We start from the raw sequence: 15,731 nt of genomic DNA on the forward strand, positions 1-15,731 counted from the left end.
TGCAGGGTCAAGTACAGGAGGTGGAGGGAGAGGCTTTGTGCCTTGAAATGACACCAGTCCCAGTCCTGCTTGCATGGCATTGGTGATTGGGCTTGCTGACACCACCCCTCACTGTTGCAAATATACATGCCATCTTTGCAGTGTTTGGTTTTGGGACACCCCTGACAGGGGTTGGCTAACAGGTCCTCCACCCTTCCTTTCATGGGATATGTGGGTTTTTTTTTTCAGTAATGGGGGTGGGACCCTTAATGGATTCCACCTGTTGCAATGCTTTGTACACATCCAGCAGTTGCTGTTCTAGCACATTGTACTGGGACTCTGCACCTTTCCATGATTGGGACCAGGAACTAATTGGGACCCTCTGTTTGAGTTGTTGTTGCTACAAGCCCAGCAGGGCACCCACCCCTAAAATATTCTCTTCAAGGGGAGAGATGCACACCTTGTACTCCCGGGGTGTGTGTGTGATAATTTCCCACTCCCAGAATGAGTCTAGTCCGCTTTACCTGTATAGTTTTATCCCCATATTCATCCACTGCTATTCACTGGCCCTGATGTTTTGGGGGATTGCATGGATTAATGTACACTCTGACCCAGTATCCACTAGGGCCCACATGTTTTGTTTATAGATGGGGGACCAGTAAATCCTCAGTTTGACAAGTGGCCTCCAGTAACCCAGTATGGCCCTCACCTGTGTGCAACCTTGGCCAACCCTTCAAGGCAGTGGTTGGTGTGGGGGCGTCCCATCCAATGAGGCTGCCTTCCTCTGGATCAGGGGGCACCATTGGAGTTACCTGCACCCCCTGGTCCCAGTTTCTCTTACTGCTATTGTGAATTTCTGGTCTGGTCTTAAAGCCCTTCACAGACTCACCAGCACAGCATTTGGCTGCCCATCTATCTTGTCCCTAGCAACTCCTGCTCTGCACAGATCCATCCGTGTCTGTGCTTGGGAGACACGGATGGGCCCCTTTGCTGAGTTCTGGCCCTTTTCCCTTGTGTCTATTCACTTTAGCAACTTTTGAACTCTGTTTACATGTTGGTTTAAACCATTTAAATCCACCAGTGCCTCACCAGCGTCATACAGGTCACATCGACCATGAGGCATAACACTGCCACCAAAGATCCATACCAGTCTCACAGGCCTTGCTGAATCAGTTTCATTCTTAAGTATCCTATAAACACAGTCCTATCTGGGCCTGAGAACTGGGCATCAAATACATCTTCCCTCATGTCCAGTTCCCTCAACAGAACCTGTCCTTCCTCAATGGTTTTTCAGTCTCTAATGTTCATGGGAATCTCAGCTGAAGATACCCATGTATCCCAAATGGCTCCTGTGAGCCAGTCCATCATGGAGTGGTTTCCCTCATGTTGTCTTATATTGTGAAGTCATTGTCTCAAAGAAGGATGAGTAATTATGTTGCTTAACTTCTCTGCTTCTGTAGAACTTAAAATGATTCCATCTGTCACCATATTCCATAGCCTCAGAAAACAGGTGGCCACAGACTCATTCATAGCTTGTTTAAATTTCTTTCCCAGTTCTAACAGTTCTGGTGCTGAGTATTCTCTGATTACCATGGTCTGCACCAGGCTATTGTTAAGACCTCCAACGGCATGTTGGACCATGGATTTTCCCTTTCTTTGAATTAAAGGTTGGACCCAAAGAGCATCTCCCACTATCTCTAGGTCATTTCCTTCTTCCTCACTACCTGACTCTTCCCAGGGGTTCCAGGTTTTAGGATCCCAGCATGGGCCTTTTAATATCATTCTGATCTGGTTAGTTTTTCCCTCTTTTGACTTCCTTGACTAAAAACATAGCATGCCAACACCTCCATCTTCTTTTCTCTCTTACCTAATTCATTGGTAAGGTCAGAGGCCAGTACAGAAGAGGCCAGCCTCATATCCCTCTCTCCTAATTCCTCTCTAACACCTTCAGTTTCCCTTGGGCTAAGGCCTCTGCCTGGGACAGATTTCTTATTAATAATAGCAGCTGCCAAGCGGCCTCTGCAGCTGTTTGTTTTGACATTTCTGTCCCTGGTGTGCCACTCCCAGAGATTGCACAATCTGTTCCAGACCTGCTGCTGCTTTCAGGGCCTCTCCATACTCATGTGGTGGCCCGCGCTGTCGATAAGTTGTGCTACCCCATACCATCTACAAGATGGCTGCCACCCTGGGATCTATCCCATCGACCTTGACTGTTTAGAAGGCCTCACCCTAGTTACCTATATCAATGTTCACTGCATTAACCATGCCACTGCTGCCACCCCCACCAAACCTGTGGGAATGTCCCATCACGTTAACATTTCCTTAGCTCACACTCTCCCCTCACCTCACTTTACTTCGGTTGTTGGTCTCTTTCCCCATATCAGGGATATCATCACCACTCTTCCTAAACTCATTCTGTTTTGTCATATTGTGTCAGCTATGCCAATTGTAAGTCAAATTCACAAGTGGGAGGCAGATGTTGCATCCAGTCCTCTCCTTCCATGGTCCTTGCAACAGTCCCAAGAAAAGTTTGATGAATAAGTTTATTGGGCTTGCTAACTGAGCTTGGGGTGAGGGTTTACTTACAGACAAGTGGGGACCCCTCCCATTATGGCTGTGTTCGAAATTCCACACCCAGCCATAAATCCTGTTGTTCTGGACAGCCTTACAAAGAGGAGAGAGACCAACCTCATGGTTTTCCAACTTTTATACCCTTAGCACCTTCCCTGAAAGTGGCTATGTTCAACAGATTGGCTGGAAGAGGGAAGGGGAGTGGCTTCTTTGCAGAGCGTGGGAAGGAGGAGGGGCCATGGCTTGTCATCACAGGGTTAGAGGAACATAGAGGTGCTATTCAGGTCGTTCCTCTTTTATATATTCTTTGGAGATTGCTGTTTTTCCAAAAACTTTTCTATGTGTACTTGAAATATTTTGTATGCATTTGGAAAGATGTGGCAGAGGAAAGTCTACTCTCCTTACTGGCATATGATCATACAGTCACGCTGGTATTGAAAAGGTTGACCCATTTATTTAAAAAAGTTGTTAGAGTCCTTTACATCCTGATTTTCTAAATGTTATTCAGCTTCTCTTGTGCATATATCTGTTTCTGTTTTCAGTTCATTCTATTGTGGTTCATTTTTGAACTTGTATTGAATGTGCTTAAGCGTTTATCCCTATCAGATCTGACCTGTAAAAATGTTTAAAGGATTTCTTTAGGGTTAATGGGAGTGATACCCAGTGTAACTTTGTTTCTTATCTTCATTCTCATTTCTCTGCTTCTTTCTTTTGCTGTGTTTACAAATTCACTAATTTAGATTTCTGTATCTTCAAGTTCCCTAATCATTTCTGCTGTAATGTGTACCATACTCTTTATCCCATCACAAGGGTATTTATTATTCTGTCTTCTTTCCATATGTTTGAGGTAGACAAATCTACTAACTTATTTTCTATGTTCGTTTGGGAGGCAAATTTTTGCTGGTCTCATGTGGATTTATGGGAACCTTATGCTTCCTCTTTCCCAGTGGCTCATTCATTACCCTGAGAATGTCCTGATGCTAGAAAACACATCAGTAGACAGTTAAAAATTGGGCTTTCTAATTGGGATGGCCTGCCGTTCCCTCTATTGTCCCTTCTTTCCACTGGACACAGGCACTTTGAGAAGTGACTTATATTTCAGTGTATGTGTTTGTGTAGTTTATCAACATACCTTGTAAAATTCCTTTTTTCTTTGGACCCTGATATTCTACATAAATGAATTATAAACATTAGTATTGATAAATAGTAACACATTTATTGGAAAGGAATGTTATGACTATTATCTTGGGATGTATCTTCAGTGTACATTTTTATTTGAACTCCTGAAAGAAACTCAGTATCTACACATAAATTTCCTACGAATCTCCTCAGGAGCTACTTTTTCCATTGAAAAATCAAATCAAATACCTCTCCTCTCCAAAGTCCAAGTCATACATCACCATGTTTCTTTCCAGTCCCTCCAAGGATAGCAGACTAATCATTCTAATGTTACAAATTGATTTGTGTTGGGATCTGTTTTTGTCTCTACTACTCTCTTCTAGACCTAGATTTTTCATGAGAGTTGCCTAATACTTGCTCCTCTTCAAAAACTAGCACAGTATTTTCCAAGGAGTAAGGAAGTAACTCTAGAAAGAAGAAAAAAAGAACATTTAACATTTGAATTTGATTAGTACTCAGATTTTATTAGTGTAGATTTCTCATGTGTGTGTGTGTGTGTGTGTGTGTGTGTGTGTGTGTGTGTGGTGCGTGGTATCATTGAACTGTAAATGAAGGAGAAAGTCCACACATAAATTTTAAAAATTTAATTATTTAGGTCTCAATTAGTAAAAATATCAAAGTTACATAGAAAACTATAGAATATTATGTATTCATTATTGCTAATATTTTATATTCCCAATTTTTATAATACTCTACCCAGGAAATTTTGGCATAGTTTTGATATATTTATATTTGTCAAGAAAAACTGAACTAGAAGAATACATTGCATGCCAGACATGGTGGCACAGCCTTCAATCTCAGCTCTCAGGCGGTAGAGGCAGGACGATTGCTATGAGTTTGAGGCCAGACTGGCCTACATAGTGACTTCAGGTCATTCAGGGCTACATTATTGAGATCCTATTAACTCCACTTCCAGGAGAATTCACACCCTCTTCTGGAATCCACAGGCATTGCAAGCATGTGGTACACTTGTATACATACATATAGAACACTCATACACATTTAAAAAATAAATTAGCTAATTAAGTGAAGCCAGTGAGTATTAGAAGTATAACCATATTAGATATATGTCTTTTCTCTTTCTAAATCATGAACAGAATTCCCTGGAAAAGTTTTTTGGTGTATCAGAGATATTCTATATTTCCTTGATGGAAAGATTTTAAAATAATCATTTAGAGATTATTTTATTAAAACAAAATTATATGAAGTTAATGTTTCTACCAACAGCGTATTCTGAGCGTTTTACATTAATATGTCCTGGGAGCAATTCGGTCCTCAAATTTAGAATCATAAAGAAAAGCAGAAGCTAAAGAACAAAAGCATAAGACAAAGAAATGATAAAAGGAAATGAAAACAAGTATAAGTAAAGGGAAATATACAAATTCATTTTTAACATATGCATTGTGAAACTGAATAAAATATTTAATGAAAGTTAAAATAAAATAGAAAAAAGTGTTAATAGCCAAAATAATTGAAATTTACCCAAGTTCCCATGGAAAGGCATTTCACTGTAAAAAGAATTTGGAAGATATTGAAAATTATTATCTTTATCTATAAAGAAACAAGATTTATCTTTTCACACTCATAATATTTTATTGGTAGTACATTTATGCAGTAGAAATTCATTATGTATTTATGTTATTTAATTTGAAATTAAAGAAGTTTTTGGTAGAAACTGTTTTTATGCCAGGTGTGGTGGTACAGCTTTAATCCCAGAACTCAGAAGGCAGAGGCAGGTGGATCTCTTGGAGACCCAATCCAGCCTGTTCTACATGCATAGTAACAGACCAGCTGGGGTTAAAGGGGGAACCTGTCTCAAAAAACATGTTTTGATGTGTTTCAAGTGGGAACATAAACATATGTTGAATAATTGGTGTTCAAAGGTAAATTGAATAAAAATAAATATCATCTGTTTAAAAAAAGCTACAAACTATACTCAAGTATTTTTATTAGTTTATTAATACTAAGCTTTTCAACCTCAAATAAATGGTATTCTTGTCTCTGAATTCAAGACAAATTTCAAGCTTAATTTTCATATGCCTGCATTAAGGGGCTTGACTAATAAATTGTACATTTGATTGAACTGTGGCATTATTGATCAATACCCCTTGCTAGCTATGAAATATTTGAAGCCTACAGATAAAAAAAATGATTGGGATACCCTACTTATGAACTTCGACTGTGAAGAACAACTTTGTTTATTTTCTTCTTTAGGAATGGCAAGCTCATTGAAGAAAATGAAAAGTACATATTAAAGAGCAGTAATACAGAGCTCACTGTTAGGAACATAGCCAATAGTGATGGGGGCCATTATGTCTGCAGAGCCACAAATAAGGCAGGAGAAGATGAAAAACAAGCATTCCTTCAAGTCTTTGGTAAGTTTTATAACACACTGGTCAAAATGCAATATTCAGAAGGAGGTCTCAATTTTTACTCAGTCAGTAGAGATAAAAACTTTTGATCTTTCCATAGTCAGACCTCCATTTTCTGATCTCAACAATATTCGTACAATATACAATATTTTAACTGAGTTTTCTTAAGAACTACATAAAATTACATAGACACTTTTGTAGGCTATTTACTAACAGATAACAGAAGTTGAAATAGAACTTATTTAAATTATATCCAGTGAACTGTGTACTATCTTATATCTCTATGAACATTTATCTTCATAAATCTCTAATTGACATATATTGGGATTCACTCTGTATTTGGTATTATTCAAGTTTTTTTCATCGATGGGGCTCTAATTTAACAATATTAGTCTTTTGTAATTATTTTAAAATAAATTATAATATAAATACAATCCACATAGAGCAAAAGACATATTGCATACTTTAGGGAGCTTGCTGAGCACACATACTATTACTTTATAAATATTGATTTGACTTTCATTATGCTTACAACAATTGTTTACAATGTTACATTGAAAATTATACATATTCTATCATTTGGTAAATTTCATGTTTTAGTTTTATGTACATTGAAATAAAACTCTTTCACAGTAAAGATAAGTAAAAAGAAGGTATGTGAAATATGTGACTACTCAGGTCCATGATCCCACTACCTGGTGGAGATGTTCTCCTTACATTGAGCACAAGGTTAATGATAACACCTTTTGCACTCTGATGACTGCCTTGTCAGCAGTACATGACTGTACAAAAGCATGTACTAAGTGATAGAGATCTTCAGAATGTTTATATTCAAGTGGAATGATATGAAATTTTAAGAAAATGCATAAGAAAGTAATTTGAATAATAACATGATCTAAGAAGAACATGAAACTGAATAAATTAGTTAGCTTTGAATAAAGAATATCACTTAAGTCAACGTGGTCTTGAAACGTCTAAGAATGCTAATGCTAAAATGATGCTTACATCAGTGTGCAGTGATGAGGTGTGGACAAAAGCCTGAAGACTATTGTTCACATAAAATGAAAAAAAATAAAATAAACTTGAAACTGTTAGAACTTACAAGCAGTGCTTAACTAATTCTAGTCATTTATTTCACTTAAAATATCTCCTTTCAAACTTGCAAAACTAAAAATAATCCCTCAGTGTAACCAATTAATTAGACGTGGTAGTGCATATCACATAATTCCAGAGGAGAGATGGTCTCAATTTTCCAATCTCTTGAGCTCATATGAGATACTCTTTTGGCATTTCTTTCTAATTAAGGTGTCAAAGTGTGAGAACAAATAGATGTATGAACCTTTCTGATACTATCATAAAGTGAAATTGAAACTAATAATATATAACATTGCATTACTCCATCTTGTGACCACTTGGTGCAGCAACATTGAAAATTTGTGTTTCTTTTGATCCAAATTCATGTATATCCACGAAAGGGAAATGGAATGCAATATTAAAATTATGAACATTTTATATGTCATGTTCTGGAATCAGATATCTTATTTTTTGAGCTTAAGAAGAACGTATTTATATTCCTTAAATATCTGTATTGAAAAGTTAAAGAAAGTTACTTACAATGGCATAAGAGCTGGCAATCAGAAGCTTATCGGTTTTAGATTTAAACAGGCAAAAAATAAAAACACAGAAAATACAAACTACAAAATTTAAAGCACTGAGCCTTTATTTAAATTGTAGAGGGATATATATTTTATTATAAATAAAATTTAAAACAATATACATACTTAGAGTACTATAGGATTTGTACTTGTAAAGAAATAGCTTAATGTCTAATGATTGCTAAACCAAATTGATATCACAGTAAATCAAATGTTATAATATGTACAAAACGATGAATATCACTTTATCTCATAAATGTTTCTAAACTTACATATGCCTCTACATCATATATGTGGTTTAGGAAAAGGAATTTTAATTTTGTGGTTTTTAAGAAGTGAATAGAATAAGATATATGTTAATTTGGCAAATTTTAAAAGAAATTATAATTTTATGCTGATTTGTAAATATCTCAAATAATTATTTTAATATAAATAGATGAACATTTTATTCCAAATCCATTTTTCCCATTTTCATTTCAGTTTCCATGGTACTTCTGTACAGCACGCTGCTGTAGCTGCTGTGGGGTTAGTCACCTCGTACTGAGCTAATGTGTAGTTATTTGTCTACCATGGATTTTCAGTGTGAATAGTAATCAGTCTGGTCCAATACCAATAGAGTAATATATACATTTTTACAGTACAGCCTCATATAATACAACTTAAAAATGAGACTACATCTGAGAACGGTCATGTCACACTCACTTGTGAAGCTGAAGGTGAACCTGTACCAGAAATAACGTGGAAAAGAGCTGTGGATGGCGTCACATTCTCTGAAGGCGATAAGGTAACAATAACATTTCCAGATTTTGAATATTGATAAATGAACATAAGTCTATTATTTAGCAAGTAACTTGTACAAATAAACTTTGGGACTTTAGAGATGGCTTAATAGTTCACTGTAGTGGCTGATCTTGCAGAGGACCCTGGTTCCAGTTCCAGCACCCAACTGGCAGCTAACAACCATCCTTACCTCCAGTTCCAGGGGATTTGCCACCCTCATCAGACCTCTGCAGTCATTGCCTGACTCAGGTGGCCTCACATAAGTGCAGGCAATACACTCGACACACATAAAATAAAAATAATAACTAAATAAAAAAACTTTCATTTCTTTAAAGAATACCGCAAAATAAGAGCAAATATGGCTTTAGAGAAGAAAACGCAAGTCAATAGCAACTAAATATATTTCACTAAATTGCAAAATTTTAAGTTATTGCTATTATTCATAAAGTTACACCCACATACTTTTGGTACATACATTGAAAATCTACAATAAGTTATTTACAGTTTAATTTCAACCTTCTCTATATAAATAAAATGTTTAGATTTTAAAAACGATGGATCAAACTTGGTTTTACTCTTCAGACATGTCTTTATGCACAGTATTGTGTTTTCCTTTAAGGCAAACTATAACAAGAGGATATCAGTACAGACATAGCATTTTGATAATCTTTCACCAGAATGAATTGAAGTTACTCATAAATAAATAAATCATAGCATATTGCACTCCATATTAATCACTGATGTTAAACCCTGAGTATACACATAAAACAGCAAAAGAATGTAAAACAAAGATGTAGTGGTACTAGTGGAAGTGATGTTTAACTTCTATAAATATTGTAAAATAAGACTTATACTTAACTTTGTAAGTATTGTTAATTTAAATTAATATATACAAAATGGATATATATATCTTAACTTAGTAATGTGATAGTTAGCAAATGTGAAACTTTATGTAAATGTACTTTCATTCCAACTAATCATTGTTTTCAGCAAGGTATGAGAAACATAATTTGACCCCATAAAAATATATCAATCAGCCTGGTGTGGTAGGACATGCCTTTAATCCCAGCACTTGGGAGAAAGAGTTAGGCGGATCTCTGTGAGTTCAAGGCCAGCCTGGTCTACATCGTGAGTTCCAGGACAGCTGAGGCCACAGGGAGACCCTGTCTCAAAAAGACTCCCCCCAAAATGTATCAATTTTGCCCATTTTTCCTTTGAAAAAATATGTGTTCCCTTTTGGTCAGTCCTTTGTCTTCTTGATGGCATTTTTTTATGAAACTATATATAGGGGGGTAATAATTACACAACTTTGTTAGGTTTATTTTATATATTTACTTCAAAGTATAGTTACCGTTGTGACTATCATTGTAGTCTTTTGGTAGTTGAAGGAAATTTTACCATTTGATATTTTATTAAAATACTAGGCTCACAAACATGATCCTACAGGCCTTAACATCTTTGACAGAATGCATGAAATACAGCACGGGGGGGTTAAGGGGGGGTGTAAAGATAGGGGACCCAAAATATGATCAAGATGTAATGTATGAAATGCCTAAAAATTCATTAAAATTTCATACTGTTAAAAAAAACATTAGGGATTGGTATGGCACATTGCCATATGAAAGAGTTAAATTTGAGTAAATTAGAAAATCAGATGTAAACTTGCAGAAACTTGTTTTGTAGTCCAATTTATCTTTTCCATGGGTTATCTGAACACTTATTTTCATTCCTTGTTATTCTTAGCTCTCTCTTCCTATGTCTAATGCTCTCCTATCCTGTTATTTTTCTATCTAAAAATTCCTATAAATTTTCTATTCAATATTATTGAGTACCCTTAATTCATGTTCTTATATGTAAATACTAAAAGCAAGTTTATGCTCAGTTATTTCACCAGTAAAGTATTACCAAGGAACCAGAGTCACTTAAGGCTCAGGCACAATGCAAAGGATGGAAATATTATAAGAGCCAGATAACTAGCACACGTGTGCTAGACCATGTCTTCTATCTAGCATAGACAGAGGCGTGAATGGGAAGCTGTATCTACGAGGCTTCAACCATGTGGTTGCCTAAATAAGACCAGCATGATGACAACATCAGTCAGTGCACATGCCAGTGTGGATGGAGGAAACCTATCTTCCCATCATTATTCTAGGAGCCATGCTCTAGGCCACTCCAAAAATGCCACATATAATTTTTTTCTTAGCAGCTGTGAATAGCAATGTCCTTTAGTTAAAGGATATCTGTCTTGAAGAATTTGACTTAGTTTGTATTCAAGAAATCATTTATGAAAACATAAATATTTGGCCAATTTTATACAGTGAGCAAAGAGCTTAAGATTTTTTTTTATTTTTTAGTGACATTTCTCTTATAATATTATAAAATGCCTATCTTATTTTCTGAATACCAGTGTGTGCCTTTACTACAAGTATTCCTAGTTTCTTCAACAAAAAAATTGCACAGATTTCAGTATTAAACTGAGATCTTAAAAAGGCAGTTCCAATTTTTGAAAACCATCTAGTTCAACTTTGTCAATATTATTTGAATTACTAAGTAAGATTTTTTCATGTTTACAGTGTTCATAGTAATACTTCTATATCCCTTATACTCATAAGAAAAATGAAAACTGTCTTATAAAGCACATGTTAATACACTCACCTATGTAGAAAATAGAGGTTTTTTTTTTCATTTTTTCATGTTATTTAAAACGATGTACTCAATCTTGCTACTTTTATACTTAGTGAATTGTGAATAGCAATCGTCTCTAATGTTTGACACTCATGGTTTGATTTAAAATTAAATCTTGCATGTTAGATTGGGATCATGTCACTTCTGTTATGGAAAGTGATGTGATACTGAATTTTTCATAAGAGACACTAGGGGATAATGTTATAAACAGAGTCCATATTCTCAATCTTGAAGGTTAATTCAGTATTGTTTATTCAGTGCCTAAAATATTTAATATATTCATCACTTGATTCTTAGCACACAGGTTTCAACTTATTAACTCTAGGTCAAGATTTAATTTAAGAATGAATCCTTTCAACAGGAAAATACTCTCAACAATTAGTTAAGCCCCTAATGTGGACTTGGAAAGTATAGCAACTGCAAAATAAAGGCTTTGATGAAATTGCAATGAGAACGTGATAATTAGTGAAATGTCTTCAGTGTTTTGGGATTCAGCCTAATAATTTTGTTCAACAACATGACCAGGTTGCAAACTTTTATTTATTTTTTTATGTGTATAAGTATATGGCTTGCATGGTATGTGCACCCATGTCATGCAATGCCCAAAGAGGCCAGAAAAGGCTGTCGAATTCCCCTGTACTGGAGTTACAGATGGCTGTTAGCAGTCATGTGGTTACTGTGAATTGAACCTGGGTCCTTTTCAAGAGCAGCCAAGTGCTCTTAACCACTGAGCCATCTCTCCAGCCCTAGGTTCCAGATTTTTAAAAGGAGAGTATCAACTAACCTTATTTTACTGGCCTACATCTATTCTTACCATACAAGACAAATTATATTAATGGAGATAGACTGTCTCATTGGTTGTAGTTACATGTAACTGAATGTTTTATACTGAATTCAAAAATTAAATAAATGTACCATATATAGTCCTTGGTAACATTAGTTCTTCTATATCTCCTTTATGGGGGAAAATACTAAGTTTGCTGCCATGGGGGAGAACAATAATTTGTGATCTCTGTGGGAGTGTCCTTACTAAGGACAGAAAAGATGGGTGCTCAGGATAGTATAGTGAATAAAATGTTCATTATACAAGCACAAGGACCTGAGTTTGCATCTCCGAACCCACATAAAAAATGGCATATGTGTTAGTTCATGTTAGTTATCACAGTGGATTTGTAATCCCAGTTCTAGGAAAGCACAGATAAGTTCACTGACGAGACACCCTAGCCAAAATGGTAAGTTCCAGGTCTGTGAGAGACACTGCCTGTAAAAGAGAAAAAAAACAAACAAAATAAAAGACAAAGCACAGTTTGATGGTACCAGAGGAAAAAAACCTGAGGTTGTCTCTTTTGGCCTGAACACACACACACACACACACACACACACACACACACACACACACACACACACGCACACATACTCACACATACACACACACTTAAACATAAGCCTGCATGAACATATACACACACAAAAGAAAAAGGTAAGAAAAATGTATCTCATTTGAATCTTTGCATTAATTGGCCTGACCTTTCCTCACTTGTTGTAGCAAGAAATAACAAAGTTGAATAACCTGAGAGAGGTATGACAGAAGAGATTTCTTCCCCATGGAATAGATGCACCAAGTCCATGAAAAGTTTTAACTGCCTGGTAAACATAGTTCCAATTACAATTTAGTAAGCACTGACCATATGGTATTAAATTTTCTCATAATTTATTTTAAAATAAATGCCTCCAACTCTTATTAAAAAGAAGCCATTTCTTTTGTCCAACACCATCCAGATCAAAAATTAAAGCTTAGCTGAGTGGATACTTTTTGGAGTCCCTAATGTGCCAGCTCTTAAATGCTGCCTGTAGTTACAGTTACAAGCTTCAACTGTGCTGGACATTCCCAGTGTCTCACTCAATATTCATGTGGCCAGTGTTGGAGATGTGTAGTGATGGTTTTCGGTTGAGGCTCTCTGCTGAGAATTTCAAATGAAGCCTCATCAGCATGCCTGTCTCAGGGCAGGTTGTTCACCTCTATGTCAGCAGATGACCTCCAGAGGGAAAGTTTCAAGACAATCATACCACGTGGGCACTTCATCGTCCTTTATGTCACAGTCTTGGAAGTCATACAGTACCATCCTTGCCACATTTTAATGGCTCCAAACAAATGACAAGGGCAGAGCTCAAGAAAGATGAATTAGACTCCTTGTCTTGCTGGGGAATGAGTCATGATCACATTGTGGGCTGTATTGTAGGATAGGGTATATAATATTTTCTTGAAATATATTTCTGAAAGTTTATTTGTTAAATGTGCTCATGAGCTAAAACCAATTAGTTTCAGGGCTTATAGAGACAAAAGCAAGGTCAATGGCAATTTACTGACTTGACCAAAGTCCCACAGGGAAGAATTAATGGGCTCCCTGTCTTGTTTTATTTCTTTACTTTTTGTAACAAAGGGTCTCTCACTGAACCTTGAGCTGGCCAATTAGAATTGACTGTATGTGCAGTGATCACCAAGAACCATTTTGTTTTTCTCTCTAGTGCAAGGATGGCAGACAGTCCCACTATGGCAGACATTTTTACTTGATTTCTGGGGATCTGAACTTAGATCTTCATGCTTGAATGGCATGGATTTTAGTGTCAGAGCAATCTCTCCATTACCCTTTTATGTTTTTAAACATATTTATAGTATATTTCCTATTTTATGCACTTAAAATATGATTACCAGTAAACATTGAACAAATTCAGTGATTTTAATGGGTACTTCTAAGGAAAATATAAATGTTTATTATTAAAATGTATACACATACAAATAACTTGTATTATAGTGAGTATTATACTGTAGTATCTGTATGCCATCTTTAACAATCCGGTAATGGTAATATTATTGTCTTTATAAACTAAAAAGGAATGATTCCCCTAATATTTCAGAGTCCACCTTCAACAAGCATGGATATAGTTTTAGTGCTATTAACTTGCTCACCACTACCTGTGACAGTGGATATTTCAAACTCTAATCCATCCAACTTCTGTTAGTCATAGAATCACATTAGTTTCACATAAATGATAATCAAAATTTTTATGCTTTTGCAATAGCATTTTCCATGTAGTGATTTCACATACTACTGATGCTTCCTTAGTCTTGCTCGTGGAAGATAATGACCTACTGGCATTCAGTGTTACTGCACAATAAGGGACTATCCTTAATAAACACCAAAACTTGATTTTTTAATTAAAAACTTCTTAAAATTGAATATGGTTTTACCTAAAATCCAAAGCATCTTACCTATAGTCCATATATATAATAGATAGCTTTCAAATATATGTAAAATCACATCTACATGCTTTAGAACTATTTCTTTATAAACATTGAGATAATTTTTATTCTCAATTTATTGAGTTAATTAATCACTAATAAAATTTTTGTTTATTTAAAGTGCATACTTTTTTTTCAATAATGAGTATTATTGGTGAAATTGCCATCAAATTATTTTGATATATTAGGGTTATCTAAATGTTTATTAAGCTGATGACCTAAATTTAACATTTCGTTTTGAACATATTAAGAGGTATCTGTGTGTAAAACTTTGAAACCCTGGTTTATTTATATATTTGTCCTAAGTGTTTAATTGTATTCTTCTAAATTTTATTTCTTTTATTGTTATTTTATGTGTATGAGTGTATTGCCTGCATGTTTGTAAGTGCACCCATATCGTGCAATGCCCTCAGAGGTTAAAAGAAGGCATCGGATCCCCTGGAAATTGTGTAATGGATGGTTGTTAGCTGCTATGTGGTTGCTGGGATTCAAACCCGGGTCCTCCGTAAGAGCAGTTAGTGACCTTAACTGCTGAGCCATTTCTCCAGTCCCTTAATTGCATTCTTTAATTGTGTATGGTAAAGCTTAAGCCAGACAGAAAACACTGCTGAAGTACACTAAAGAACAGTGGATTAAAATGTCTGCATTGTTACATACATACTATGCTATCTAATTTCTAAAATTACAAAGCATTCTACCTTAGACTTAGTTCTTTCAGCAGTTTGATCTAAAAAATATGTGACATTATTCCTAAAATACTTTTCTATGACCCAGGTACATGATACCTTTTAAAGTTTCAGCTTTATAGTAATACTTCTCATTATTTTTGGATCAATCAACTATATTTCTGTTGATCATGAAATGATTATTTTGAAATAGATATGAACTAATAATGAATGGAAATCCTGGAATGTGTCATTGAAAATGGTATTTAATCAACTTTCTCATTTTTTTCCTTCCCTGACATGTTTATTCTATGTTTGGTACAGTTTTTGAAAGTATAGATGAAGTTACCTGAAAGTCTTCTTGAGAAGATATTAAAAAGATTAAATAAGATTAAATACAAAAAATTCACATATAAGTTGATCAATGTATAACTGTCATTTTCTACTATGTTTGGAATCAAACAGCCCTTTCATTATTATATCATATCTATTTTGTTATGAATTGAATTTAGATCGTTTAAAAATGAAAAAAAGTCATGTTAAC

General features: G+C 35.4%; 1 protein-coding gene across 2 annotated transcripts in view; it reads left to right on the top strand.

Annotated features, from left to right (window-relative positions):
- Window positions 1-15,731, top strand: part of Ncam2 (neural cell adhesion molecule 2) — a 571,884-nt gene that overhangs the window by 360,381 nt on the left and 195,772 nt on the right. For both annotated transcript variants that reach the window (XM_008832733.2, XM_008832734.1), the window contains exons 7-8: window positions 5,944-6,104; window positions 8,395-8,540. In XM_008832733.2, the coding sequence (XP_008830955.1) occupies window positions 5,944-6,104; window positions 8,395-8,540 (307 nt within the window). The remainder of the gene's footprint in view (window positions 1-5,943; window positions 6,105-8,394; window positions 8,541-15,731) is intronic.

This window comes from Nannospalax galili, unplaced genomic scaffold (assembly GCF_000622305.1).
Source record: "Nannospalax galili isolate Female #2095 unplaced genomic scaffold, S.galili_v1.0 scaffold256, whole genome shotgun sequence".
NCBI lineage: Eukaryota > Metazoa > Chordata > Mammalia > Rodentia > Spalacidae > Nannospalax > Nannospalax galili.